Source organism: Dermochelys coriacea, chromosome 6 (genome assembly GCF_009764565.3).
Source record: "Dermochelys coriacea isolate rDerCor1 chromosome 6, rDerCor1.pri.v4, whole genome shotgun sequence".
Classification (NCBI taxonomy): Eukaryota; Metazoa; Chordata; order Testudines; family Dermochelyidae; genus Dermochelys; species Dermochelys coriacea.
Genome location: NC_050073.1, coordinates 24,225,852 through 24,251,694, shown reverse-complemented (window position 1 = coordinate 24,251,694; position 25,843 = coordinate 24,225,852). Strand labels below are relative to the sequence as shown.

Sequence of the window (25,843 nt, the reverse complement as noted above, 5' to 3'; positions counted from 1 at the left end):
GAACATTTAAAAAAGAAAGAACATTGCTAGACTTTGCCAATCTCAAAAAGTATAGGCTTGGTTTGAGTTTCAGAAGAAGGTTCATCCGTTCTTGTTTTATATGAACTGGTTGGCTCATCACTATTATAAATCCAAAATAACTGGGTTTCTACTGGAGAAGGAAATTCAGTTACAACCACACTATTATAATAGTGTAATAAAGATATAGATGTAGTCAATGTTAGGATCAAAGCACCCTCCCTCTCTCCAACAGCCTTCTTAGTTAGACCTACTTCATACTTGGAGCCAATGCTTTGTTGAATAACATATTCAAAAATTCAGGTGTTCATGAAATATGGCTTGATTTCCAGAGTAGTATGCACCCACAACTCCAATAAAAGTCAATGGGAACTGCAAGTGCTCATCACCATTTAAAAAAGACCAAACAATCCCTGTGTGTGCTCACAGTCTCATACTACTTCTTCAGACACCACCTAAACTTCCCTTACATCAGTGAGTAACACTTTCTCTGCAAAAGCCACAAATCTGTTGTCAACTGCTAAAACCATCCAAAAGAACTTTGTATTTTGTTACCATAAATGTTGGGGGAGAAAATCCTTCTTGCTTCATTTATGTAGCAGCAAAGCAAAATGTTTATTCATTTTACCCATGGACAACAATGTCATCTCCTTTGAAAAGAACCTGTGAAATAATTTCCAGCAATATATTTATAAATGTTGTCTTTATTAAACAGTTTTCTCAGCACATGAGCAATTTTTTTTTAATTCTGGGTTCAGAACAAAGGAGTTTTTTGCCCTCATTTTCTTCTGTACCATCAGGCTGTTATACAAGTGTTAAATAATTCTCTCAACACTTCTGAAAAGCTCTATGCAAAGGTGTCCAAATTCACAAGGCTATGGCTTCCAGTGTGTAAGATCTAACCTGGAGTCTGACAAAGAACCATCGAGTGTCCTGCACCACATCCAATTAAGAATGGTTTTCCAGAACCAAGAGCTGTGACTGGCTTCGGGGCATAAACATTTGTTTCTGTGCCATCACCACACATCCCATGTTCATTCCATCCCCAGGAGAAACAATGACCACCTAGGGGAGAGGGGAAAAAAGTTTCAATGAGAATATTTGTTACAAACCAATGTAAAAAAACAAAACTGGCTCTTTTATGGGAGGGAGTATAATCAGCCATCTTCTAATTATCAGAGAATAAATTACAATCTACCTATTCCTTTCTGATCCTTAATAATTAAAAAGCAAGGAAGAGGTTTAAGAATTGATTAATAAGATTACAGTTTATTATTTTTACAAGCCTCACAAAAGCGTGCTGGCACCTTAAAGACACAAAATAAAACTCTCCCAGAAAGCTTACAATTTAGTGCCCCCATCCTGTAAGCTGTTCTGAGAAGGCAAACCCCAGTGCCATGCATTGGACTATTTACTTTAATCCCACCTGCACAGAGTGGCATGAAGAATCAAGGTCTTTGTGGACAAAGTGGCAAAGGAAGGAAGTAATACAATCATATATTTATTCCTATTTTCACTTTAATTCTCACGGCTTTTCCTTGTGTTTTTTTTTATACGAACCCCTGGCAACTTGCATTGCTGTTATTTGTGACACCTTCTTATCTTCTTTGATGTGTCTTACCTTTTTAGTTTTATATTTTCGTTATTTTCTATTATTATTATTTACTTTTTAACTCATACTCTTTCCATCCCAAATCAAGATCAATGTATTATCATTATAGTACCTCAAAACACTCCACAGAAATCTTGTTCTATAAATGGTCAGTGCAAGAGGAAAAACTCTTTTACTCTGAGCAGTGGTGCATGTTCCATCCGTGAAGTGGTTTTTGTGTGCCAGAATGCTCTTTTGAGTTTGTGTGATCAAACAGAAATCCACGGTTGTAATGTAATTATGTTTCTGCTGCAGCTGGCTCTTTTGAATGTCACAGTGAAATAATGGTATCGAGTATAATTCTAAAGTCAAATGGAAAACACAAAACCAAAAAATGCAATAAAGGTCACAGTCCTGAGATAATGTAATATCTTCAAAATTCAGGAAGAGACCATTCTAGATGTTGGCCAGATCACCCTTCTCCTTTGAGCTACCCTAATCTACTTACGCTAAGTAATGCTATTACCAGGAGTGTTAAAATGTTCTTCTTCTTTCATAATTTTTTTTCAAAAATTAAAATGTTAGTAAAGCCAGGTATTATTAAACACAAAACAATATTGTATTCTACAAACTGATTTCCCAGTAACCTCTGCAGGAGATAAGTAAGGGGAATCCCTTCTGACACAGTACAGTAGTTCCTCAAAGCTGCATGAATGTTCTGTTTAACAACCTGAGCTCCGCCACAAGTGCACATTCGGAGCCCATACATTGAGATGCTGTACCTGCTTTGCTGCATGGGAATACTAAAAAAAATCATCAGATGTATAGCACCCGACTGTAAGTGTGTCACTCCGAAGAACATGGATTTATATGAGCAACTAAGCGGTTAACAGGATTTCCTTGTAAAGTTCAAGGCCAGACTATACCGCATTAAGGTATGTGAGTCAACAAATACATCACAAACCAAGGGACCGTGCTGATTTCATTATATAACAGTGATGAGGAAAAAAATGAACTATAGCATACAGCAAAATCTTCTACATTCAGAAAATTTCTTTGACACAATAATTAACACATGGAACTCATTGATACAAGATATAACTGAGTCCAAGAGCCTAGCAGGGTAAACAAAAGAGTTAAAGATTAGATAAAAGAAAATAGTTATACTTTACATTTGAACATTCACAATTACATTAAAAAAGGTAAAAGAGCAGAAAAACCCACTTAAAGAGAGAAGGCCATTTTTCTAGATCTGTTATCTGGATACCCTCTATCCACTATTCTGTTTTAGAAGATAATTAATTAAACTACTATGTTTTCACGGTTTTAGCATATTACCAGCAATCCAGTGTTTAATGGGTTCAGGATTAAATTTGCGCTTGTTTTGTCTAATTCAGCCTCTCTTCAACACAATTCAACACAGCTCCTACAATACAGTGAGTATTCAGACATCTCTTTTGACATGCCTGGAGCTGTGGTTACCCGTAGTGACACTGAAAAACAGACACCATTGGCCCATAGTATGGATTAGTCCTGGTTAGGATATTAAAAAACGTGAATAATAAAATAGCAGAGATACTAAATTTCAGCATTAACAAGTAGTTAATTATCATGTAATAGCTGACACCATAGGCAGGAAGCTAAGGCTACGTGACACCTACTTAACTAGGCCATACATTAGTAAATCATAATTCTAAACCCAGAGTAGCGATGTGCAAGCTGGTTCAGACATAAAATCATTTCCCCAGTAAAATGCCACCTATGTTTAGAACAGCACTCATGCCAAATCTTTTTTAGATGGAAGAAGATTCAGGGACATTTTTTCACTTGTGGATCCCATTCAGCACCAAAACGGAAAGTAAAAAAATACAGAGAGAATGGCTGTTCCAATGGAATTTCCAGGCAGGACTGAACATGCTGGAAATCCTAAGAGAAAGGCTGGCCTCATTTCCCAGCCCTATTTTGCAGACTCAAGAGAATTGGATAGTTTGAATGAACATCTGAGTAGGTGGATGCTTCTCCATATCTAACCCTGCCGCTGAACCATCAAAGGTCACTTTAACCTGTCTGTGCCTCAGTTTTCCCATCGATGAAATAGAGATAATACCACCCATCTGCCTTTGAAAAGCACTCAAATCCTGACTGGAACTTGCTACATACCATAAGTAACGAGTTTGCAATCCAGGGAAGAGTCACAACCAAGGCTTCCTTCCTGGCTACGCTGGGGAGGCAAAACTTTTTTGTTGTAACATGATGGCTCCAATATGGAAAAGGTTGCAATCATCTTACATGATTACTCCCAATTAAAAGGAAATATGTAACAACTTTAATTAAAATAAATGTCACCTGAAAAATAATAATCATTCCAGAAATACAGATCAGAGCATAACACATTTATGAATCATGTTCTTGCTTTTTTTTTTTTAAACTTAACCAATAACAGCCTATTGATTTTAAGACTCTACAGAGACTGTAACAAGCAGATTCATCTCACTGCATTTCAATCAACATACTGGTCTCTTTCCTCGCAGGTTCTTTGAAGGTATTATGGGAAGATTTAAGAAAAATGTTTTCTGAGTTACCAGTTTTCTCCTACCCCCCACCCTTACCTCATCCCCATCTTCCCCCAATCAGAGCTGCATGATCTCACTGAATATAGGAGAGCTTTCTGGACATGTTCAACACCAGCATGGGTAACATTCTCAGCAAGCAATTATGGCATTAGTTATCAACTCTTCCCATATTGCTCCCCCCTTTGCCATTCTCAGATCACTCTTCTATCTAGCAGGGATCTATAGCCATTTAAGTGAAATATGAAGTGCTGAAAGGTCATGATCCCACAACACGTGTTTGTGATCCCTAGATTGTGTACCCCTTAGTTATGGTACCTTGATGTCATGCCCAAACATCAATTTCCAGTCATTTTATAGTAAGATTTAAAAGTAGTTAGTTTAGTTTTCAGAGGGGTGTCTATCCTACATTGAATTGTACAGAAGGGATGTAAAATATATTTAGAATATTGCTTACCAGGACCATTTCTGTGCATGTCTTGAATGCACAGCAGTCACTATTAAGGAGTCAGCATTTGCTAAGAATTAACACATTACAGTATCAGAGATACAGGACCTTCCTCGAGTAGGAAAACCATCTAGTCACGTTAATAGGAAATAGAATTTTGGTAATTTTACATTTTTCTGCAACTTCTACTGTTACCACACCCTTTTCATTGTTGCTATGAGCTCTGTGGTACAAAAATGTAAGTGATTAGTACAACACACAAATGCAATTGGCTGATTTGTTTCCATAGTGATTACTATTATATTTGGTTGGAGAATTTTTATTCAGCTCCTTCAAAACCAAATGAGCTGAGACCAGCATGTTTTGAGTCATCTGAAATAATTAAAATGCTATGTGGAATTACTGATACAGCAAATATTTTAAAAAATGAAACAAGAAAGAGCGGTAGATGACTTACTTGGACAGATAACAATGTCTAACTATATATCTTTTAAAAATACCACAGAGGCTTTTAAAAGCCCGGAAAACAGCAGACAAAAACATCTCCCTAAAACTAAAGAATGCCTGATAGCTTAAACAATGACTGTCTTTATTTATATGAGCAAAGAGAAAGAGCAATTAAAAGAATTTTGTACACAACAGGCTACTGTACATAACTACAGGGTGCCCCAATTTTACAGAAGTGGTAAAAAAAGAAAATGAAGTCTGGTATAAAAGAAAAAAGTAGTAAAGCAGATAAGCAAGGAGGAGCTGATTTGTGAATGGTCGTAAAGGCAAGGACCAGAAACTTTTACTTGATTTGGTGGAGAAGCGAGAGTTACTGGAGGAATTCAAAGAACAGCGTCATGCCATCTGGAGTAGCTCACAACCGAGAGTGCCAACCAAAAGCAGAGCAGACACCCCAAGCTGGTGGTATGTTCTATAATTCAATTTCACCAACCCAGTAACAAATATGAACTCCTGAAGTACTGTACCAGTCTTGCCATAGAGTCACAGACAGTCCCCTTGGGCACTCCAGTCTATTTTACCGCCTGCCGGACTTAGTGGTAAATGGTCACTTGCACCAAAGATCACAAAATATTCAGGTTGCTCCCAGTCCCAAGAGACCTGTCTCTTACCCTAGGTCAATGTGTACCTTACATCTCACACCAAAGACAGAGCTTGTAGACAATCCTGTAATAAACTCACTAAACGTTTAATAATTAGGAAAAAAGAAATGAGAGCGTTATTTACAGGTTAAAGCAAGCAACCATATAAATGAGTTTCAGTCTGTGATTCAAAAGGTGACAGATTTGTAGTAATCTGTCAATCCAAAATGTCTTTCAGGGCTAACCCATGACAAGAAGCATGGGGATCTTTTTGCTTTTGTTTAGGAATCTTTGCCCCCTGGAGTCCAGACAGCATAAAACAGATTCAGTTTCCCCTTGTGAGAAATGTTTATCCCCTCCACTCCAGAATCCAAACTGATGGGATGAGTTCATGCATAGGTCTCCCCTTCCTGGAGGGAATTAGGAATGCAATCAACAGGTCCTCTCTCCTTTGATGCTACACAATATCTCACTGGCCTTCAATGAGTCATCTTATACACAGGACAAGCCCTTTATGTTCATTAATGCTTCTTTTCCTGTTTGGCGAGTTACACAATTACAGAGGTTTACAATGCAAACACAATATAACTTTACACAATGGGTAAGGCTGTGAGTTTGTCACGAAGGTCACGGAAGTCATGGATTCCATGACTTTCTGTGACCTCCGTGACTTTTGCAGTGACCAGTGCACCTGGCTCAGGGGCAGCTCAGGCAGCCCCTGTGCCATACGCACTGGGCATTGATGGGGCAGTTTCAGACCACCGCTCCCCACCCCTCACCAGCAGTTTGGGTGAAGGAGGGGCAGGGGGTTGGGGCCCAGGATGGGGTGAGGCGGGCTCTGGGCAGTGTTTACCTGGGGGGATCCCCAAAAGTGGCAACATCCCGCTCGCTTAGCTCCTAGACGGAGGCGTGGCCAGGCAGCTCTGCCTGCTGGCACCACCCCCACAGATCCCATTGCCCATTGTTCCCAGCCAATGGGAGCTGCGAAGCTGGAGAGAGATTGCTGGGACCAACACAATGATCAGGCTTTGTGTTTGTGTGACAAGGAAGATGGTGGTGTTTTCTAAAGTGATGGAGAAAAGAGTGGAGTCTGGAGCAAGAAAAGGAGTTCAGTTTTGGAAATGTTAAGTTGTCAATAGAGATGCTTGTAGGAGAAGACAACAGAGCGGCAGGCCAAGCTGCAGGAGCAGAAGCAGCGAGACCATAGATTTGTGACTCATCAGTGTAGAGACAGAAGTTGAAGTCATGGGGTCTACACTTAAAATTTAGGACAACATAGCTATAGTGCTCATAGGTATGTTACTACAGTGCCTGTAATGCAGACATGGGCTACATTGTATGAGCTGATGAAGATACCTAGAGAAAAGGCATTAGAAGGAGAGAACAGTGGGTCATGGACAGTGTCTTGCTTTGATGCCATTTTGGGGTATTTTTGTTTGTTTTTTCCTTCCCTTTTGATCATAAGAACGGCCCTACTGGGTCAGACCAAAGGTCCATCTAGCCCAGTATCCTGTCTTCTGACAGTGGCCAGTGCCAGGTGCCCCAGAGGGGATAAACAGAATAGGTAATCATCAAGTGATCCATTCCCTGTCGCTCATTCCCAGCTTCTGGCAAACAGAGGCTAGGGACATCATTCCGGCCCATCCTGGCTAATAGCCATTGATGGACCTATCCTCCATGAATTTATCTAGTTCTTTTTTGAACCCTGTTATGGTCTTGGCCTTCACAACATCCTCTGGCAAGGAGTTCCACAGGTTGACTGTGTGTTGTGTGAATAAATACTTACTTTTATTTGTTTTAAACCTGCTGCCTATTAATTTCATTTGGCGACCCCTAGTTCTTGTGTTATGAGAAGTAGTAAACAACACTTCCTTATCTACTTTCTCTAAACCAGTCATGATTTCATGCCTATTCCAAATTGATTACTGATAAAATCCTGAAGCAACCGCAGCAGCCCCACATGCTTTCAAGCAGAAATTCAATTTTTATGAACATGACAACCAACAACAAGGCTCTGTGCCAGATCTCTTTGGATGAAACGCCATTACAAGTGATGTGTATTAATACAGCTACAAATTGTTTCTAACTGAATTTAAAACAAGCATCGCAACATGTTCTCATATCTAATAATTTATGCACATGGTAGAGGCAGGGAAGAAGAAATTTGTTTGTTGGGTCTGTGGGTTAAATGGAGTAACCTTTTCACAAAAAGAAAAGGAATAATTGTGGCACCTTAGAGACTAACAAATTTATTTGAGCATAAGCTTCCATGAGCTACAGTTCACTTCATCGGATGCATTCAGTGGAAAAAGAATTTTTCTTTTTACGGATACAGACTAACACGGCTGCTACTCTGAAACTTTTCACAAAGGCATGTTATTACTGCTGTTCCCCTTTCCCTCTTTAAAGCGTAAATATTCTAAGCATAAATGAAATCAGGAGATTTAACAAAACAAGTCCAGTGTAAACCCAGATAAACTCCACTTAATACTTCAGATTTCCACCAGTGTAACAAACCAGAATTTGTCCCTAAAATCCAAAATACTGTGAAATGCCAAAGGTGAAGCAAGTTTCCCCAATGTAGGTATAAATCACTTAGGTCTAAAACCCAACCAAACTCTCACTGAATCTGTCTTCTTTAATCACATGCATATGACCAGCGGACTTTAGACTACCACGGGCAGGTGATAATTAACCAGATTATTCCAGGTAATCAGAAAATAATGTATGCAACCAATGCATGTATTAAACTGGTTTTACTGGCTAAGAGAAAGACACTTAAAAAAATAAATGTTCACCATATTGCTTTAAGAGGTGTTATATAAAGGTCCTATGACTACGTAACACCCAGGAACCCACAACTATTTGGACAGTCTTCATATTTAAATACATTGTTCTACAGGCAAGCTGTCAAGGTTCCTTCCCCACTCTGAACTATAGGGTACAGATGTAGGGACCTGCATGAAAAACCCCCTAAGCTTATTTTTACCAGCTTAGGTTAAAACTTCCCCAAGGTATGAACTATTTTACCTTTTTCCCCTGGACTTTATTGCTGCCACCACCAAGCGTCTAACAAATATATAACAGGCAAAGAGCCCGCTTGAAAATGTCTTTCCCCCAAATCCTCCCAAACCCTACACCCCCTTTCCTGGGGAAGCTTGATAAAATCCTCACCAATTTGCATAGGTGAAACGACCCAAACCCTTGGATCTTAAGAACAATGAAAAAGCAATCAGGTTTCTTAAAAGAAGAATTTTAATTGAAGAAAAGTACAAGAATCACCTCTGTAAAATCAGGATGGTAAATACCTTACAGGGAATCAGATTCAAAACATAGAGAATCCCTCGAGGCAAAACTTTAAGTTACAAAAAGACACAAAAAACAGGAATATACATTTCATTCAGCACAACTTATTTTATCAGCCATTTAAACAAAACAGAATCTAATGCATATCTAACTAGATTGCTTATTAACCCTTTACAGGAGTTCTGACCTGCATTCCTGCTCTGTTCCCGCAAAGGCAACACACAGAGAGAAACCTTTGTTTCTCCCCCTCTCCAGCTTTGAAAGTATCTTGTCTCCTCATCGTCATTTTGGTCAGGTGCCAGCGAGTTATCCTAGCTTCTTAACCCTTTACAGGTGAAACGGTTTTCCTCTGGCCAGGAGGGAATTTAAAAGGTGTTTACCCTTCCCTTTATATTTATGACACAAGCATACCAATATGAGCAGCTAAGATACTTGGGGGGTTAACAATAGTACTTGTAGCAGTGTGTAGCATCAAGGGGGGTCAATTTATTAATTTGCCAGGGTGCCATTTAGATTTTTAAAGCTGAAATCTAACAAAACTAGATTTGCCAATATATAATAAGAAAAGGAGTACTTGTGGCACCTTAGAGACTAACAAATAAATGTGGTTATCTAAGGTGCCACAAGTACTCCTGTTCTTTTTGCGGATACAGACTCACACGGCTTGCTACTCTGAAACCAATATATATAAGAATCCAACAGATAACCCCTTTTAGCGAGGTTCAGAGAGCATTAGCTTACTAGTTTTAATGCTGGGTTCTTCTCAGGTCAACTTTTAACTTAAGCAGTATTTCTTAAATCATGACACTTGCTTATTTTTAAACCAACTAACAGCTATTAATTCTCCCAAAACCATATTAATATATATCAACCGTCTCCATTGAAAGGTAGACACAACCAATTGTATGTACTACACACACATTACAGTCTTGCACACAATCATCACAGCCTGGAGTTGAGGCTCAGCAGTTATATCACAGAACAATCCAAATTACCAAGATTTCTTATTACATTTACTTACGAACATCAATTCTCATTCTTTAATACCTAACACATTTATAACACTTCCAAGGATACACTTGTGCACTTTAAAGATGTGGTTAGTATAGCTTGTTAGTATAGTAATAGCTTGAATGAATTGGTCCAAAAGAAGATAAGCAGAGAATATTAAAAGAAATTGCTTGAAACAAATTCTTTCAATTTTTCTAGGCCAATTTGTTTAGACATACAGGGTGTGTCAAATCTAAAATATGGTACTTAGGTCTCACTAGGGAGACTCAGCAAGATAACCTACAGTTATTTATATTAAATATAGAAGAGGAACCACAATCTTTGCCATGAAATCGCACCACATCTTCTTATTCCGCTTAATTGTTGTGTGGGGGGAAAGAGATCTTTCCACATGGGTGGTCTGAGTGTTGGTCATATTTAGGATTGTTCGGCTTCTTGGTTCTCACTGTTCCCATAGTGAGAGATTTTAGTTTATGTACCTTCATTTCAGGCTCATAGAAGGAGGCCACCCTCTTATTCCTACTGGAAAAATGCCAAGCGGTACTTAGTTTTAGTTCTTTGGCTTCTTTGCTGCTTCCGCTGGTAGCGGAATAGAGGGATTGGGTGTATAACAAACTTCTTCAATCCTTTTCTTATCAGAACGCTTTTTACGTTTTAATCTCTTTCAAAGATTTTATTTCATTAGTAGCCTCTACCTATCAATTGGAATTGAAGCATTTTCTCTTATTATCCTGAAGAATACATTGATTTATGTCTTTTAACATTTCTTCTTTCTTGTGCCAGAAAATTCCTATTGCTTCTAGAGTGCAGCAATTAGTTACAACGAAAACCAACAAAATCCTTATAATATTCTAAATTTGGAAGATATACTCCATACATTGTTGATTATATTAACACTTTCACATTATAATCGAATAAGAGTCTTTTCCATATCTAGAAGGATATAGATCTGATTCAGAAGACACACAAATGTGCAGATTCTAATTTGGAGTGAAAGACAGATTATCCACAGTATATTTGATTTACAAAGAAAACAATGTCTAGTTAATCCTCTGGGTAAAAAACATGTGACCTGGATTTCTTGGGGTAAAAGGTAGTTGTCCAATTTGACCTTCAGTCTTACAGACAGTCATTTTACTTAACTGCAGGTTCCCTGCCCATCGCTTGATCCCCTCAACAATGTGCAATGGCTCTCTTACATAATGAGCAGGTTTCACCCTTACTTGGTAGCTTGGATCTTTTTTTAGCTAGGTTCAGAGGAAAAAGAGGTTTTATTCATCTGCATAATAGAGACAGTCTTGCCTAGTGATTAACATACACTCATTTAGCTATTTTAGTTTCTATTCTTGATGAGAGGAACTCCTGACCTTGGATGATCTGTGTCTCTTTAGACAAAGTGTCCTCACATAAACATGAACCATTTTCTTATTGTCTTACTTCTTAGGTGGATCCAATTTTGGGATAAATATAGGTGGATAGTTTTCTAATGTGTGAGGGCCAGAAGGAATCAGTAGTTTATTAATCAATCAAGGCATATCAGTCGCATATATCCCTTACAACTGACAGCAACCATCGTCACTACAAAGGTTAGGTCAAGAATTTTCTTATGTAAACCTTGGTACTGCACCATTAATGGATTTCATCAAATTCCTTCACACAGTGCCCAGTTCCTTTTCTTGATTCAGCAAGTGTTCTCTTTTGATTCATTGTAGAATTATGAGAAACTGTGCAGTTTTGCTTTACAGGAGACACATGCAAAACTCAGCTAAAATTTCAGAGTTTTGCCTGGTTTCAGGTTGGAAACAGGTTGATTCTACTAAACCACCAAGATGAAATCATGACGTAGCTTGGGCAGGGTTTGCTTCAAACACAGCCCAAGTTTACTAAATTCACAAACCATTCAGAAAATGTAATCTTGAGTTTACAGGATCTGTTACAAAAGTTTAGTGCAGCTCTAGTTTATAGTTTCTCCCTCTCAGCAACTCTCGAGTAATCAGGGTAAAATAATTATTTCCCCTTCGATTAGCACCTTTCATCAAGGATCACAAGCACTTACAACCATTCATTAAGTTTCAACATGGTAGGAGAGATTAGCATCCCTGTTTTACAATGGGGATATTATAGCCCACAGAAGTCAAGTGACTTACTCACAGTCACACAATGAACCAGTGGCAGAGCCAGGAATAGAAATCAGGTGTCTTGAGTATCAGGGTTTGTCTACACTTACAGTGCTGCAGCTGCACTGCTGTAGAACTTAGTGAAGATGCTACCTATGCAAATGAGAGAGCATCTCCCATTGGCATAGGTACTCCACCTGCCCGAGAGGCAGTAGTTATGTTGATGGAGGAAGCTCTCCAGTCGACATAGCGCTGTCTACACCAGGGGTTAGGTTGGTATAACTGCGTCACTCAGAAGTGTGGATTTTCCACACCCCTGAGCAACACAGTTATGTCAACATAAGTCAGTAGTGTAGACCAAGCCTATCACTGTTTTAACAATATGAAGGCACTCGATTACCTGCAGGAAACAATACATCACAACACAGAGGTGATTTTGGCCATATGTCTTCCATAAGATGTTCTAAGAGACAGAAAATAGTAGTTCCCTTTGATGTTTCCAGGGAGTCTAGCCTTTGAGAATACCACGTACAATGAACTGGAAAAAATATCTCCTTGTCTTTTTGGCAGTGGGCTGTTCGGGTTATTAGAGGAAATGATGGACATGTTTAGAATCTGAGGAAACAAAATGAAAATGATTATCTGCTACTGAAGGGGAAAACACAATGGTGTGGAAGCAAATGTATAAGCTAACACCCAATAAATGGAAGGTCTGCAAACTCTATAGAACTCATTAAAGATAATGCCATTAATAACATTACAGAGGAAAGGGAATAAGAAAAGGCAGGATTTCAAGTTATTGCAGGCTACGTATGGAAGTACATGATGATTAAATGAATTACATAATGCCAGTTTTGTTAAGAATTATGGAAGTGAATTTACACTCACTCTTTCTAGTAAAGAGTTATCTTGCTTTCCAGAAAACCTCCTTTGTAATTGCTACTCAAGGAGCTCAGGACCATTATTCTCTTGAGAACTTTTGTCAGATTGCACAGTGAGTATAATGATCTCTGAGGAGGGCAAAAGTTTGTGCATTTCCTGGTCTAAAACACAATATTTAGATGAGGACAAAAATTATCTCCTGTTATTGCCCAGAGTACACAGCTAAGATGCTGAAGACAAGCTGGTTTGAAACCCAATTTCTACTCATAACCCATCTTCAGGCTAGTTGATGTGGACCAGTACTTCCTCCCAGATATACATGGTATCCCTGATTCTCCTTGTGAAGTAGTTTTCCATCAGTGGAACTCAACTGACTTCAGTGGACTCACTCATGGTTTACATTGGTGTGAAAGAAGAATTGCAGCTATTGACCTTGACTTTTTATATGGCACTATGTCTAAAGTTTTCCTCAAGCACAGTTAGCAGAAATTATGATCACTACTTCTTCCTGCCAAGCTTTCAGTTATTTGCAATAGTGTTGTAGCAATGTTGGTCCCAGGATATTAGAGAGAGACAAGACGGGTGAGGTGCCTTTCCCAGACTTGAAGAAAAGCTCTGTGTCGCTCGAAAGCTTGTCTCTTTCACTAACAGAAGTTGATCCACTAAAAGATGTTAGCTCACCCACCTTGTCTCTCTAATCTTTTATTTACTCACTGAAAAGTTCTACCAGACTTGTTATTGCTTTTGAATGCTCTACATGGTGGCATCTTTAAAGCATAGGGAGACTAAAACTAACTAAAACTTTAAGATTCTGCACTTAATAACAATGGAGTGGTGATGGTGTCTGCTTGTTGAGGGACTGCTGACATTCTTAGCCAATGTGGAGTATCTCTCTGTGTTCCTCTTTTCCCTCAGATTGTTCTGTGGTTCACCTGATGCCTCCGCTACTCTACTAGACTACATACTATATTGGTTGTTGGGATGTTTCAAGGTTCTGGAACTCCTTTTACCTTAATTTAATTCATTCTCTAATCTTAGAAGACTAAACTGCATAATCACAGAATAATAGAAGTGGAAGGGGACCTCGAGAGGTCATCTAGTCCAGTCCCCTGCACTCAAGGCAGGGTTAAGTATTATTGATTGGGGCTTGAGAGTGTCATTTTCTGCCATGTCCAATATGTGGAAATAATAGGATCTTTTCACTAAGAAACATTGTGTTACATTCAGTCACTCTTACTTTACACCGAATAGGACTGTACTTATCATACAACCCCACTGAAATCCACAGGACTGCTTGCGTAATAAGATGCTATTCCACGTGAGTACAGTTATTGGAAGCTGGCTCTATTTCACAAAACACGAAAAATACCTTTCACTAAGATCCTAGCAGAGGGTCCTCCCACAAGAGAGACATGGAGAAAGCAGGCTGTAGAAAGGCATCCGCCTAGAACACAGGTCATAGGAGACTCATTCTCCTTTGCCCTGCACTGTGTGCAGTCATTTACACCACTGCAATGCAGGTGTAAAGAGCTATCAAATCAAAATGAACTGGTGTAAATGACTAACTAGGTGCAAGGCAATGGCGGATTAAGCCCCTTGTTTTTGCATAATTAGAATTTAGGACACTACATCCAGATCCTGGAGTGGCACCTTAAATTCGATGCCATCTTCCACAGACAATCAAGTAAGGCATCAGATACCATGGTGATGAGTGCAGCATAAAACCATAAATAGTCAGACAATCTTTCAAACTGCATCATCATTACCAATTGAGTACAGACACTTGGCACTACACACAGCAGATATTACAGGTGCACCCATTGTTACTATGACAGCATTTCTTTTTTGCTTCATTGGTCAAGATCAGAAACAAAGCCTCATATGAACTTTCATGATTCTTCCCCTCATGAATGAAAGTCCAGAGAAAGGATCGGTTGGCAAGGAACAATTGTTTTTAAAAGTATTATTTTTTGTATTGTACATTGGTCTAGTTATGAATATGCAATTATTTAATATAATTTTAGGTAATGACAATGTGCCCAGTGCTGTACAAGACAGTGTCAATCCCTGACAGTTTACAATAAAAACTACTTTCAGTAAAACAGCAGTTAAAAAGTTATTTATATAGTCACAGCTACCTAAAAATTCTCCTGGCCTGCAAGGTATTCCCTGCCCTGAAGGATGATTTCCATTGAATAATAATGAGTTATTTTGTTTTTAAAAAGAAAATCATCCTTTTCTAAAGGAGAGCATATAAAATCCTATGTAATTCCTGTTTATTTTCTGAGATGAGGAAATTTTGCATCTTAACTCTACATGAAAAAATATTTATACAATAGCTTTGGATTTAACATGGATTCCATTTGTTTTTTTTTTCTTTTACATGATCAGATGTAAGGTTGCATTTGAAGAGTGTGCGGCTGAGTTTTTGGATGCATGTAATAACGGGTAATATGATTGTATGCGACTGTTGAGTGATGTCTGAAACAATTGCTTGTTGATATTAAACAAATGAGGGATTTTTGCAATGCCTCACAAGTAACCTGAGGTGAACCCCAGAGGTCACTTGATGCAGAGACAGAAATCTAAAGTCAAGAGCAGTGTAGGGAAATGCTGAGTGAACTTCCACTTTTCCCATTGATACCGATAAGATTTTCACACAGCCAGTATTCATACGAAGGCTGTCTCGGCAGTTAAAAAATAGCTGCAATTTAACAGCAAGCTAGTTAGGTACTCTGACTCCAAGGGTATGTCTATTTTGCACAATAAGCCAGGGATCAGACCTGTAATATCTCATTTGAAAATGTTTATTGTTAGCTATTTGTAAATGAAACCTTCCTCTTTCCAGGCATCAGGCGTGGCACCCTAGGTTGAAGAGGAGAACTGATTTTTAAGCAGCTTTTTGTTCTAGAAGTGGTAGGGATTTGCAGTATTAACTCCATCCAAGGCTTAGCCAGATATTGTATCCAACCAACACTTAGCATAAAACCTGCTTATTCTAGGTACAGACTCAGCTTCCCAATTGCAGGAAAAGGCTACCTTGGTCAAGTGATACTATGTGACACTGGGCAAGCCACTTTAATCTCTCGGTCTGCAAAATAGGGATAATAGCATTTCCCTACCTCACAGAAATGAGAGTAGGATACATTCATTAATACTCAGATATTACAGTGATGGGACCATATAAGCACCTAGACAGATAGTAAAAAGCAAACAACATATGAAATATCAACACTGACCCACATTAACAGGGCTCAGAGTAGCAGCCGTGTTAGTCTGTATTCGCAAAAAGAAAAGGAGTACTTGTGGCACCTTAGAGACTAATAAATTTATTTGAGCATAAGCTTTCGTGAGCTACAGCTCACTTCACCAGATGCATTAACAGTGCTGCTGCCTAAGACCAGCACTCCACTCTCTATCAGGGATCATGTTATAATGAATTGATAAGCATGAAGTATAAAAAGGGCAACAAGAGAATTAGGAAGAATGCTTTGGGTAGAGCTGTATGGAATATTAGCAACAAAACATGAAAGCACGTAAAGCTTCCCAGATTTATGAGCTCAAAACTCAGGCCAACTCCACCAAGAAGATTGAAGAGGTTCAGAAACACTTCTAGTGAACTTGACCTGGTTTAGGGGTTAGCAGGAAAGCATGTGAAGTTTTTGGTTTCATTATGAAGCTAGGTGAAGCTTGGTGCTCTTAATGGAGAATGACTCTGACAATCTGTAGTGTTAACCGAGAATCCAAAGTGAAACTTTGGGAGTGCCAAATCATAAGGATGGATTAATACACAGAAAAGCACGTTTGCAACAAACCCTTGCAATGCAAAACCACCACTGTCCACACAAGCCTCATTCAGTGACAATCTGGCTTCTCTGACTGGAAGAGAGAGTTGTCAATCAGGGACCATTGCAAGGAAGAACCAAGATATCCTGCCTCTTCCTGTTTTCTGTGGGCTTTGAAATGATTAATGATTTTAGTCATATTGTCCAGACATGCAGATGATGCTAAGCAGTGCACCATATAAGGCTTGCAAAGGAGAAGACCATTGTCTTTCTTCTTTCCTAGATAATTGACAGGCAGGTAGATCTGAATTACTCCCGTGTACGAGAAAAATAATTCCTAAAAATATTTTTTAGCTGCAGTTCTAAAGCGATAACTATATTTTAATAGTGTTAGGGAAATTAAAGCAATTAATTAAGTAGTCACAAAAATGTACGTAACAGTCAATTAATGGGAGTTTTAAGTTAGATATTAGGAAAAGCTTTTTAACTATGGGGGTAGTACTTTGGAATAGGCTTGCAAGGGAGGTTATGGAAATCCCACCATTGGAGATTTTAAGAACAGGTTAGACAAACACCTGTTAGGGATGGGCAGTGGCAGATTAGCCACTGGGCCAACAGGGCCCGTGCCCAGGGGCCCTGGCCAATTAGGGGGTCCTGGAAAAATGGGCACCCTCATGCCCCTACCCCGCTCCCCAGCTCTGCTTGCTCTGGCGAGGAAGGGAGGGGGCTTTGTCATTTTCATGCTTGTCCCCCACCCCCAAGCATTTTTCGGCTTGCAGGGAGTGGACAGAGCAGCTTTTCCCCTGTACTCCGGGTCCTGGTCCTGGGTCCTAGAGGGGGTGCAGAGCAAGGGAGGTGGAGTGAGCAGAAGAGAAGGGGAGAGGAAGAGGAGGGGAGGGGAAAGAGAAGGGGATACAGGAATAGGTGGGGGGGAAGCAGGAGCCCAGCATGTAGCACTCCCTGGGCAGCAGCAGCCTCAGCAGAGAGGCAACCACAATAGCACCAGAGCAGGGACATCGCAGCCAGTGCCGGAGGGGTTGCCAGTAGCAGCTGGGGTTCCCACATTATGCCATCCTGTCTGTCCCCCCAGCACTGGCAATGTACTACTGTAGGTGGGGGGAGAGAGCCAGTAACCCAAGGGCACTGACTTTAGTGTATATGTGTGCATGCATGCATGGGCACACTTTGCCACCCCCCAATAGAGCAGTCAAATTACAAATATGGCCCCGGGACTGAAGAAGTCTAGCCCCCTGCTGCAGCCTCATGGCTGGGGGAGTTCTCCCTGCTGCGGCCTGGTTGTGGGGGGGGAACAGAGCTTCTCTAGTTTTAGGGCTGCAGTGGGGCGGGGGAGAAAGAAGTAAGGTTGCAGGGCTGCAATGGGGGGGCAGAAGGGGGCTGACCATGTGTGGAATGGGGCAGGGCGGTGGGGGGGAAGGGGCAGAGTGAGGTGGGGCTGTGTGTGGGGCCTCAGGCAGAAGGGGCAGAATGGGGGTGAGATTGCAGGCGGAAGGGGTGGGGAGAGGCCCCCCACTTGCCCTGGTTCAGGGCCCCACGAAACTTTAATTCACCTCTGGAAATGGGCTAGGTTTACTTGGTCCTGCTTCAGCATCGGGGGCTGGCATTGATGAGATCTCAAGGTCCCTTCCAGTAGCACATTTCTATGGGTCTATAATTGCTCTTACAAATACAAAAGAGGAGGTGAGAGATTAGGGAACGGTGGAAGGCAAATTCAGTGTTTAGTTCCACAAAAATTAAAAATGTACAGGAAGAAAATTGAAGTAGACAGCTCCAAAAGGAAAGGATTCCGAAGCAGGATTGGATCTGCTTCTCCAAACATCAGTTCAAAATTGCATGAAACTGCTGGGCGAAATCTACAGGAATTGCCTGTTGATATTAAACAAATGAGGAGTTCCTCCTGTAACATCTGGTCCAGGCAAAGATTGTGTACTTAAGTGATGCAAATTTTATCATGTTCTATTTCTAGGGGGCACAAATGAGATTTTGTTTCTTTTTAGCCATTTCACCTTATAGCATCTTGTGTAATTACATTTTGCCTATCTAATATGCCCTCTTAAGTTTCATCGGCTGGAGACGTTATTCTTCACTTCCACCGCTTTTAGTGTTGAACAGCTGCTGCATTTCATCACAGAGGTGGTCAGATTTCAGCCATAGGTGAGCAATCCAAAAATGCACAGGACCAAATGGTGATTGGTTTTGAGTGGGTGTGTGGTGGTAGCAGCAGCAGATACACTTCTTAGAAATGGTGACTCATTTTACTCTCAAGAAGTGACCTGGTCAGAATTTTTCAGCTTCTCCAGCTATTGCACAGTTCCTCTTCAACCTCTAACAATGTAGTTTGAAGGCAGAATCTGGCCCCCAAGTCTCTGTAAAATGCTTTGGGATCCTTCTGTAGAAGAGGTGCTGAATTACCTGAGATTATTACTACACTTATACCTGCCTAAATTCCCCTAGTAGCAAGTGACACTTTGAAAAATACTGACAGATCTATTGATTGATTGAGGTGAAATGCAGAGAGTGCCATAGATAAGGATTTGGGAAACCAGGCACAGTTGGTGAGCCATGTATTTCTGGATCTCAGGTGCTATTCCAGTTGATGCAATCACCACTGAGAACAATCTCTTCCATGCTAGATGGTGTAGGGAACATTCTAACAATGTCCCTCATTATGGTCCCATCAATTTAGAGAGCACCACACACTTAGGACAGGAGAGGCTCCCAAAACAGTGAGAACATGTGAAGTAAGTCTTTGTAAGAGTGTCATCACTGCAGACTGAAAGCAAAGAGAGAGAAACCACCTCCACTTAATACAGCTGTGATTTTCGGTGAAAGATTTCCTTCTCCAACAGATTCTCCTGGACTTCCACAGAATAATCACAGTCCAAACTGTTCATTTGGCCAGCATCCGTGCATCAGACACAGGGACCTCAGACGGGGAGGTATATCTGGCCTTGGCTCTGAGACAGGAGAGAAAGTAGATTGGCCAGAAAGACTAAGGGACTCAGTGCCAAGACCAGAATGTCAGCATGCCAGAAGTAAGAACCCAGGTTGAGACCACAAGCAGAAACTTGGCACTGTTCCACCTGATCTTCCATAGAACCCCAGGAGGAAAGCAATCGGCTGGAATGCAGATAGGAGTATCTGGCAAAACCCTCCCCCTACCACCCAAAGAGGAACAAATCTGCCCAAGACCCTGGACTCTTCCCACTAAGTATTTTTCATAATTAAAAACAATTTTCAATCCTGTTTATCAAATCAAGAATTGTCAAAATTAGAGATAAAGGCTGTTTGCTCTCTCCCTTCTGACACAGGGAGTAGATAGGGAGTATAAAAAGTCTCCTCCGTGGGATTGCTTGACACATGTCTCCCGGTCCCCTATGAGATAAACATCTTCCTCCTTTCTTCCATTCCAATTTTGGATTGACAATGTCTCTATAAAATTGCAACAGAAATTAAAATAAATTCTGATATAGGTGGGTACCAACATGCAGCTAATGGGGGAAAGAGAAGCTAATGAATAAAACATTTTCTTATCACCTTCTGAATCTTGATTCAAGTGCAGCTATAGCACCTAGGGGTCCAGTTGTTTCAGTTTAGGTCACACTTGGCATTATTTAACAAATATTATCACTACAGAGTGTTGAGATTTGATTTATGATGCTGCTTTGTTGTCGCTCAGCAGCGGGAAAGTCTTTCAGGTTCCTGTGAAGATTCTCAGGCTACGCTGTCCGTAAAGCAAACATCACACCAGCCAGCACTTTTGGGGAAATGGAAGCCTTCACTGTACAACGCTGCCAGCCTTTTGACTGTCATATGTTGAAATATTACATACGTTTGCTGCCCATGTGGGTATATTTCCTGAGTAATCTGCAGTGTGAGTTTAAGATATGCTCTATATATTGTTCCTATATTTGGAAATCAAAATGACAGAATTTGAAGTTTTTAACTGGAGGAATGTTGGGTTGTTTCATTAAACAATAACTCCCAAATATTTTTCTCTTGACTTCTCATCACCATCTGTTATAACTAAAAATCCTTTTGAGTATCAATGTCTCTCGTTATAGTATGAACCCATAAGTGTTTCCCCCACTTCCAGATTACCTGCCAATAGAATTGACCGCATCTGAGGGTGAGCCAAAAATGACACACTTCTCTTGGCTCTTCAGATCCCTTAATTCTGTTCAGGGATGTACAGAGAAAGACTGGGATTTTCAAGTGCCTACATGACTTAGTAGCACAAATCCGATTGAAAGTGAATGGGACTTATATTCACAAATCATTTAGGCCGTTTTGAAAATCCCACCTGGAACTCCCAACTGAGTGTTGTTTAAAATGCAGATCAGCTACTTTTCTGAGGGAAAAAGCAGAGCAAAATAGCAATGTTCTGCAGAGGGCTAACCTGACAATCCTATCACCCTGGATTGTGATTGTGTCAGATCTCATCAGTTAAGAACGGTCAAGAACTCTTTTAGAAAGCTTCCAGGAAAACCAGATGTTGTAAGAAATGGTGCTGGAGAGTCATTTGGTGGCAGTTTTCCCTCTGATCTGTTATTTAATCAGTGCTCCAGCAGGAAGTTAGGGGGTGCTGTCTTAACAGAGCTGCTTACTTTAGGATGAGATTAAAAAAACCCAAGGTCTTGACTTCTTGTGGTCATTACAGATCCAGTGTGTCAAACCAAGTGCTTTGGCCAAATTAAAAATTGGTTAACTAAATTCTGCCAATTACAATTCACCCAGTAGTTTCAATTCATGAAGTCACTTTTCACTTCCTGTTCTAAACTCCTGAGTAGTGTTGATGGGTCATGTTAAACAACTGCTGTTTCACCTCAGAAGTGGCTGGGTGACGTGACCCTTCTATGTAAATATTAAGACACTTTGGGATCTATCCAAATAAAGTTGATACCGAAATGTTCAAGATCAATGCCCCTGTAAAGACTGCCATCGTCACAGTGATAAGAAAACACTCCAGACAATAGGACAATTGAATGGGGTGTGTTATTTTAGGATAAACCCTTCCACCAATTGTATTAATCAATTTTTAAAAAACCCACATATGAAACAATAATCAACCGAGTAAAAGAAAAAGGAAAATAATAAACAATATTGGCATTGATGCTATGCCGTCAAAATTTCTTTCTTGTTTATGAAAATGCTGCATTTACACATGAAATCTGGGTAACTATGCATAAAAATCCATTTATAGATGCAGTTACCCACTCTGCACAGACAAGTATACAAGTGAAACACATGTGTACGGGTTTTGCAGATGTAAGAGCTACCATCTTGGCCATCAGTGGAGACTGAATTGGGGACCATGAGAGCTGGAAATATGAGTCTCTACAGCTTGCGCTAAAAAGCCAAGTGCTGCCACAGCCTCACCTCTTCCATGGACTGGGCACAGAGGAGGACATATAACACCCACTGACCAGTGGATTATACGGCAATATTTAGTCATCTACATTTACCCCACTGTATCACACCTTCTCAGCCTGCAATGCCCTCTTTTTGGGCTGCACAGCCTTACCATGGAATCTCAGGCAGAGGGAGATTGGGGGCACCTTTTGGTACTGCAACCTCCCCTCCTAGCAGGCTTCCTGCCACAGGACCTTGCACAGGCATCTACAGCAGCCAGTGGCAGTTGTCATGGATTTTCCGTTACACCACTTTCTCTTTAAATGTTTAAGATGAAATTTTCTTTAATGAGGCCTGATCATCAGAAAATGCTGAGCACCTCTGAAAATCAAGCCCTTTTAAAGGAGCATATACTTGGGCAACCAGAAATTTCGGGCATTGATAATCACCAGACTATTGAAAATGTAGGCCTGATTACCTTTTTAAAATGTAATTTATTTAAACAAACAGAAATACCTTACCACTAAATATATTATAAAGTAACTAGGAAGCTGGACTTTAATAAAGTATAAAGCATTAAATTATTCCTCAGGACCAGAACAGTGCCCAGTAGCCTAACGATCAGCACTGCACCAGGTGCCACATGGCTCGTCTCCAGGATCTGGGCTTATTTTCTTACCACACCTATGCTATCTAATTTGGTTCCAAGGTACAATATTGGAAAGGCAAGAAAGCCCAGCAATGACTCCGTTCAAAGCATAGCAAGCAGTGTACATTTTATTTTAAATGACTTCTTCATCATGTTGTTCAATTGACCGATGGACTAACTGACATTTGTTTGGTCTTTGGTGATCTGTGCATGAGTGCGGTTATTAATATTCAGCAAAAGCGCCACCCTTCAGTAGATCTTTCACGAGCAAGAATGATGTCTTTTTATGTCTTTGAGAAAGAATTGTTTTGTCGTTTACAGCTATCTGTAAATCAGTACATTGGGTAATGGTTCAGGTAATTTCATCTGCTCTGATTTTCAATGCCTTCTCTGCTTGCCAATCTGTCTTGCTGAAAGGTTACTGATTGAGCTAAGTGTTTAATTTCCAACATGAAAGACGACCTTGTTCATAACTTTGTTTTAAGGAAACACCAAAACTAACTAATTAATTCACAGCTCCCATACACCTCTACCCATGCTGTTTCTTAGCCTTTCAAGATTTTAATACTTCTTTCAAGACAAAATTGTGAATTAACTTCTTTTCTCTTTGCAGTTGGTCACCTTTTCTATAGAGACTTTTTTGGCCCTGCAGAAGACAAAAGTGATGGTGGCATTGTATTCGCTAAAAATGTAATTCTCTCATAACACAGCTTTGAGGAATTGAGTTGATCATCACGATGCTGACCATGACTCTGCAGCCAGTGTAGGCAAGAATAAGTCATGTTTGACATGATCTCAGCTAGTAAGGGCTAAACTGTGGTCTCTATAGGGTTTAAACATGTCTAGCTGAGTTGATGGTTTGGTGCAACCTATTCTTGTATACACTGACTGCAAAGACATCCTCAACACCATGTTACCTGTTAACAGTTAAGTTGTGTTCTAACGTGAGTATATTTTGTAGTAATGACAAGCTCTGCTGGTGAGACTGAAGGACAAATAGTTTTCCCCTGAAACAGGGAGAAAAGCATTGAGGAATGGGTTTTTTCTTGTGGATTCTGAGTGAAAAGGCCCATCAGGAAATGATTTATTCATGCTGAGCCAACAGCTTCCTTCTTTAAAACTCCTCTCAGTGCTGTGTTTCTAATACCTCCTGCCGCAGAGGGAGGACACTGAGCTCTCAGAATGCAGGAAACTAATCTTGCTTCTAGAATTTCTGAAGTGATCAGAGGCACCCTTTCTAGCCCTGAGAAGAACTGTTATGGGAGACAGCATGCTTCAGTAGATAGGGCACTAAATTGGGTCTCAGGGAACCTGGGTTCTATTCCTGGCCTTACCAATGAGCTTTTCTGTGACCTTGGGCAAGTTACTTCATTTCTCTGTGCCTGCCTTTCTTCCCCCCACAACTTTTTTTCTGTTTTGTTTATTTAGACTGTAAGCTCTTGGGGCAGGGACTGTGTCTGTTAGAGCCTCCAGCTGTTATCGTAATGCAAATACATAATAACAAGCCAGCCACCACATTTCTATTTTATTAACCATTTGCAAGGCTAATTGCATCTTTCCTCTACAGGTCTGAATATTTTAAAAAGTCATTAGATTGTTTATCATAGCCCTAAAGTATTATGTCAGCTGTCCCTTTAGACCAGCCTTGCAAAACAGTCATGAACATTTACCATGCACTGGCAGAACATATACATACCTGGCCTTTAACATGACTGATAATGAAATAAATTGATCATACTTTATTCAGCCATTAAAATAAATACTTGGGGATGGGGGTGGGAGGAAGGAGGGTTGAGCAGAATTTTGTAAGGCTGCTTGATACTGTTTGCTCCACAGTACACTACCTGTGCCTCCATTTCCCCATATGTAAAATAGGGATACTACTACTTTTTTATCTCAAAAATATTTTACAAGCTGTAGCTTGACTGTTTATTGCAATTATAAAATTATTTATTGGGGTGCAACATGTGCTAGTTGCAAATAACAGGTTCTTTATTCAGATGGCTGCTTAGAGTTAATTAAGAAGATGAAATTGGTGAAGCACACAGGAACTTTGAGCTTTAGTTAAATACTGACAAGTATAACTGAAATCATAGAAAAATCTACATATATAAGTATAAGTAGTAAAGTGTTTTTCTGAATTGTTTATACTTACAATCTTACACTATTCATATTTATAACATTATGGAGACTTTAGAAACAACGATGGAAGAAAATGTAAGTAGAGGTCACCCCAAGAGGAACACAGTGGGCCAAGCTTCCTATCTGGTTGTCCCAGGTCATTGTCCCATTGTTCCAGCTAGGGATAGAGTTGACTTTTTCCCATTTCACCCATATACAATGAGGACAATATCTGATCCAGTCAAGTCTCAGCCCCTAATTTATATTTGGTATTCTGGGAAACCAAATTTAGGGCTACAGTTGTCCATAATTATGTTTCCAATTGTTAACACAAACATTTGCATAAGTGACTTTCCCCATAGTTTTGATACAACAATGCAGTTTAGCTCTTATTGCAAAAAGTTCCTAGGATGCTACCATCTGTTTGTTTGTTCACCTATTTACCATCAAATGCATTACTAAACTATCACAAGAAACATATTGCTAAATTTTATAATCTCATTATTCTACCCAAAACTATAAATCCTCCAAGATCAGGTTAGAAGTCATCAGTCAATGAAGGCTTACTTTTATAATGTTTCAAGATTTTAAAATGCTATATAAACAGAACACCAAATAGAAATGAGAACTAGAACTATGTTTATAGATTCTTAATTTTAAATTAAGAAGATCTAGTTAAAAAAAGATGAAAAATTCAGGTTTTGGAATTTTTATGCATACCAGAGCTACGCTTATAAAAAGCTGATTCCAAGTGCCAAAGATATTTATTTCAACATTTGTATTATTAAAATACCTAAGGATATATTTAACTATTGTACTCCACAACCAGAAAAGGCACATCATTCTCCACCACAGCATTAAAAGGCCATTGCAAAGATGATCAGATT

At 39.8% G+C, this 25,843-nt stretch overlaps 1 protein-coding gene across 4 annotated transcripts in view; it reads right to left on the bottom strand.

Annotated features, from left to right (window-relative positions):
* Positions 1 to 704: 704 nt before the first annotated feature.
* The window catches only part of SERGEF (secretion regulating guanine nucleotide exchange factor), a 263,131-nt gene continuing 237,992 nt past the window's right edge, over positions 705 to 25,843 (bottom strand). For 2 of the 4 annotated variants that reach the window (XM_038407923.2, XM_038407928.2), the window contains one exon: positions 705 to 1,083. In XM_038407923.2, the coding sequence (XP_038263851.1) occupies positions 917 to 1,083 (167 nt within the window). In that variant the 3' untranslated portion in view covers positions 705 to 916. The remainder of the gene's footprint in view (positions 1,084 to 25,843) is intronic. The other 2 variants (XR_005293772.2, XR_006282355.1) reach the window with 1 other exon arrangement.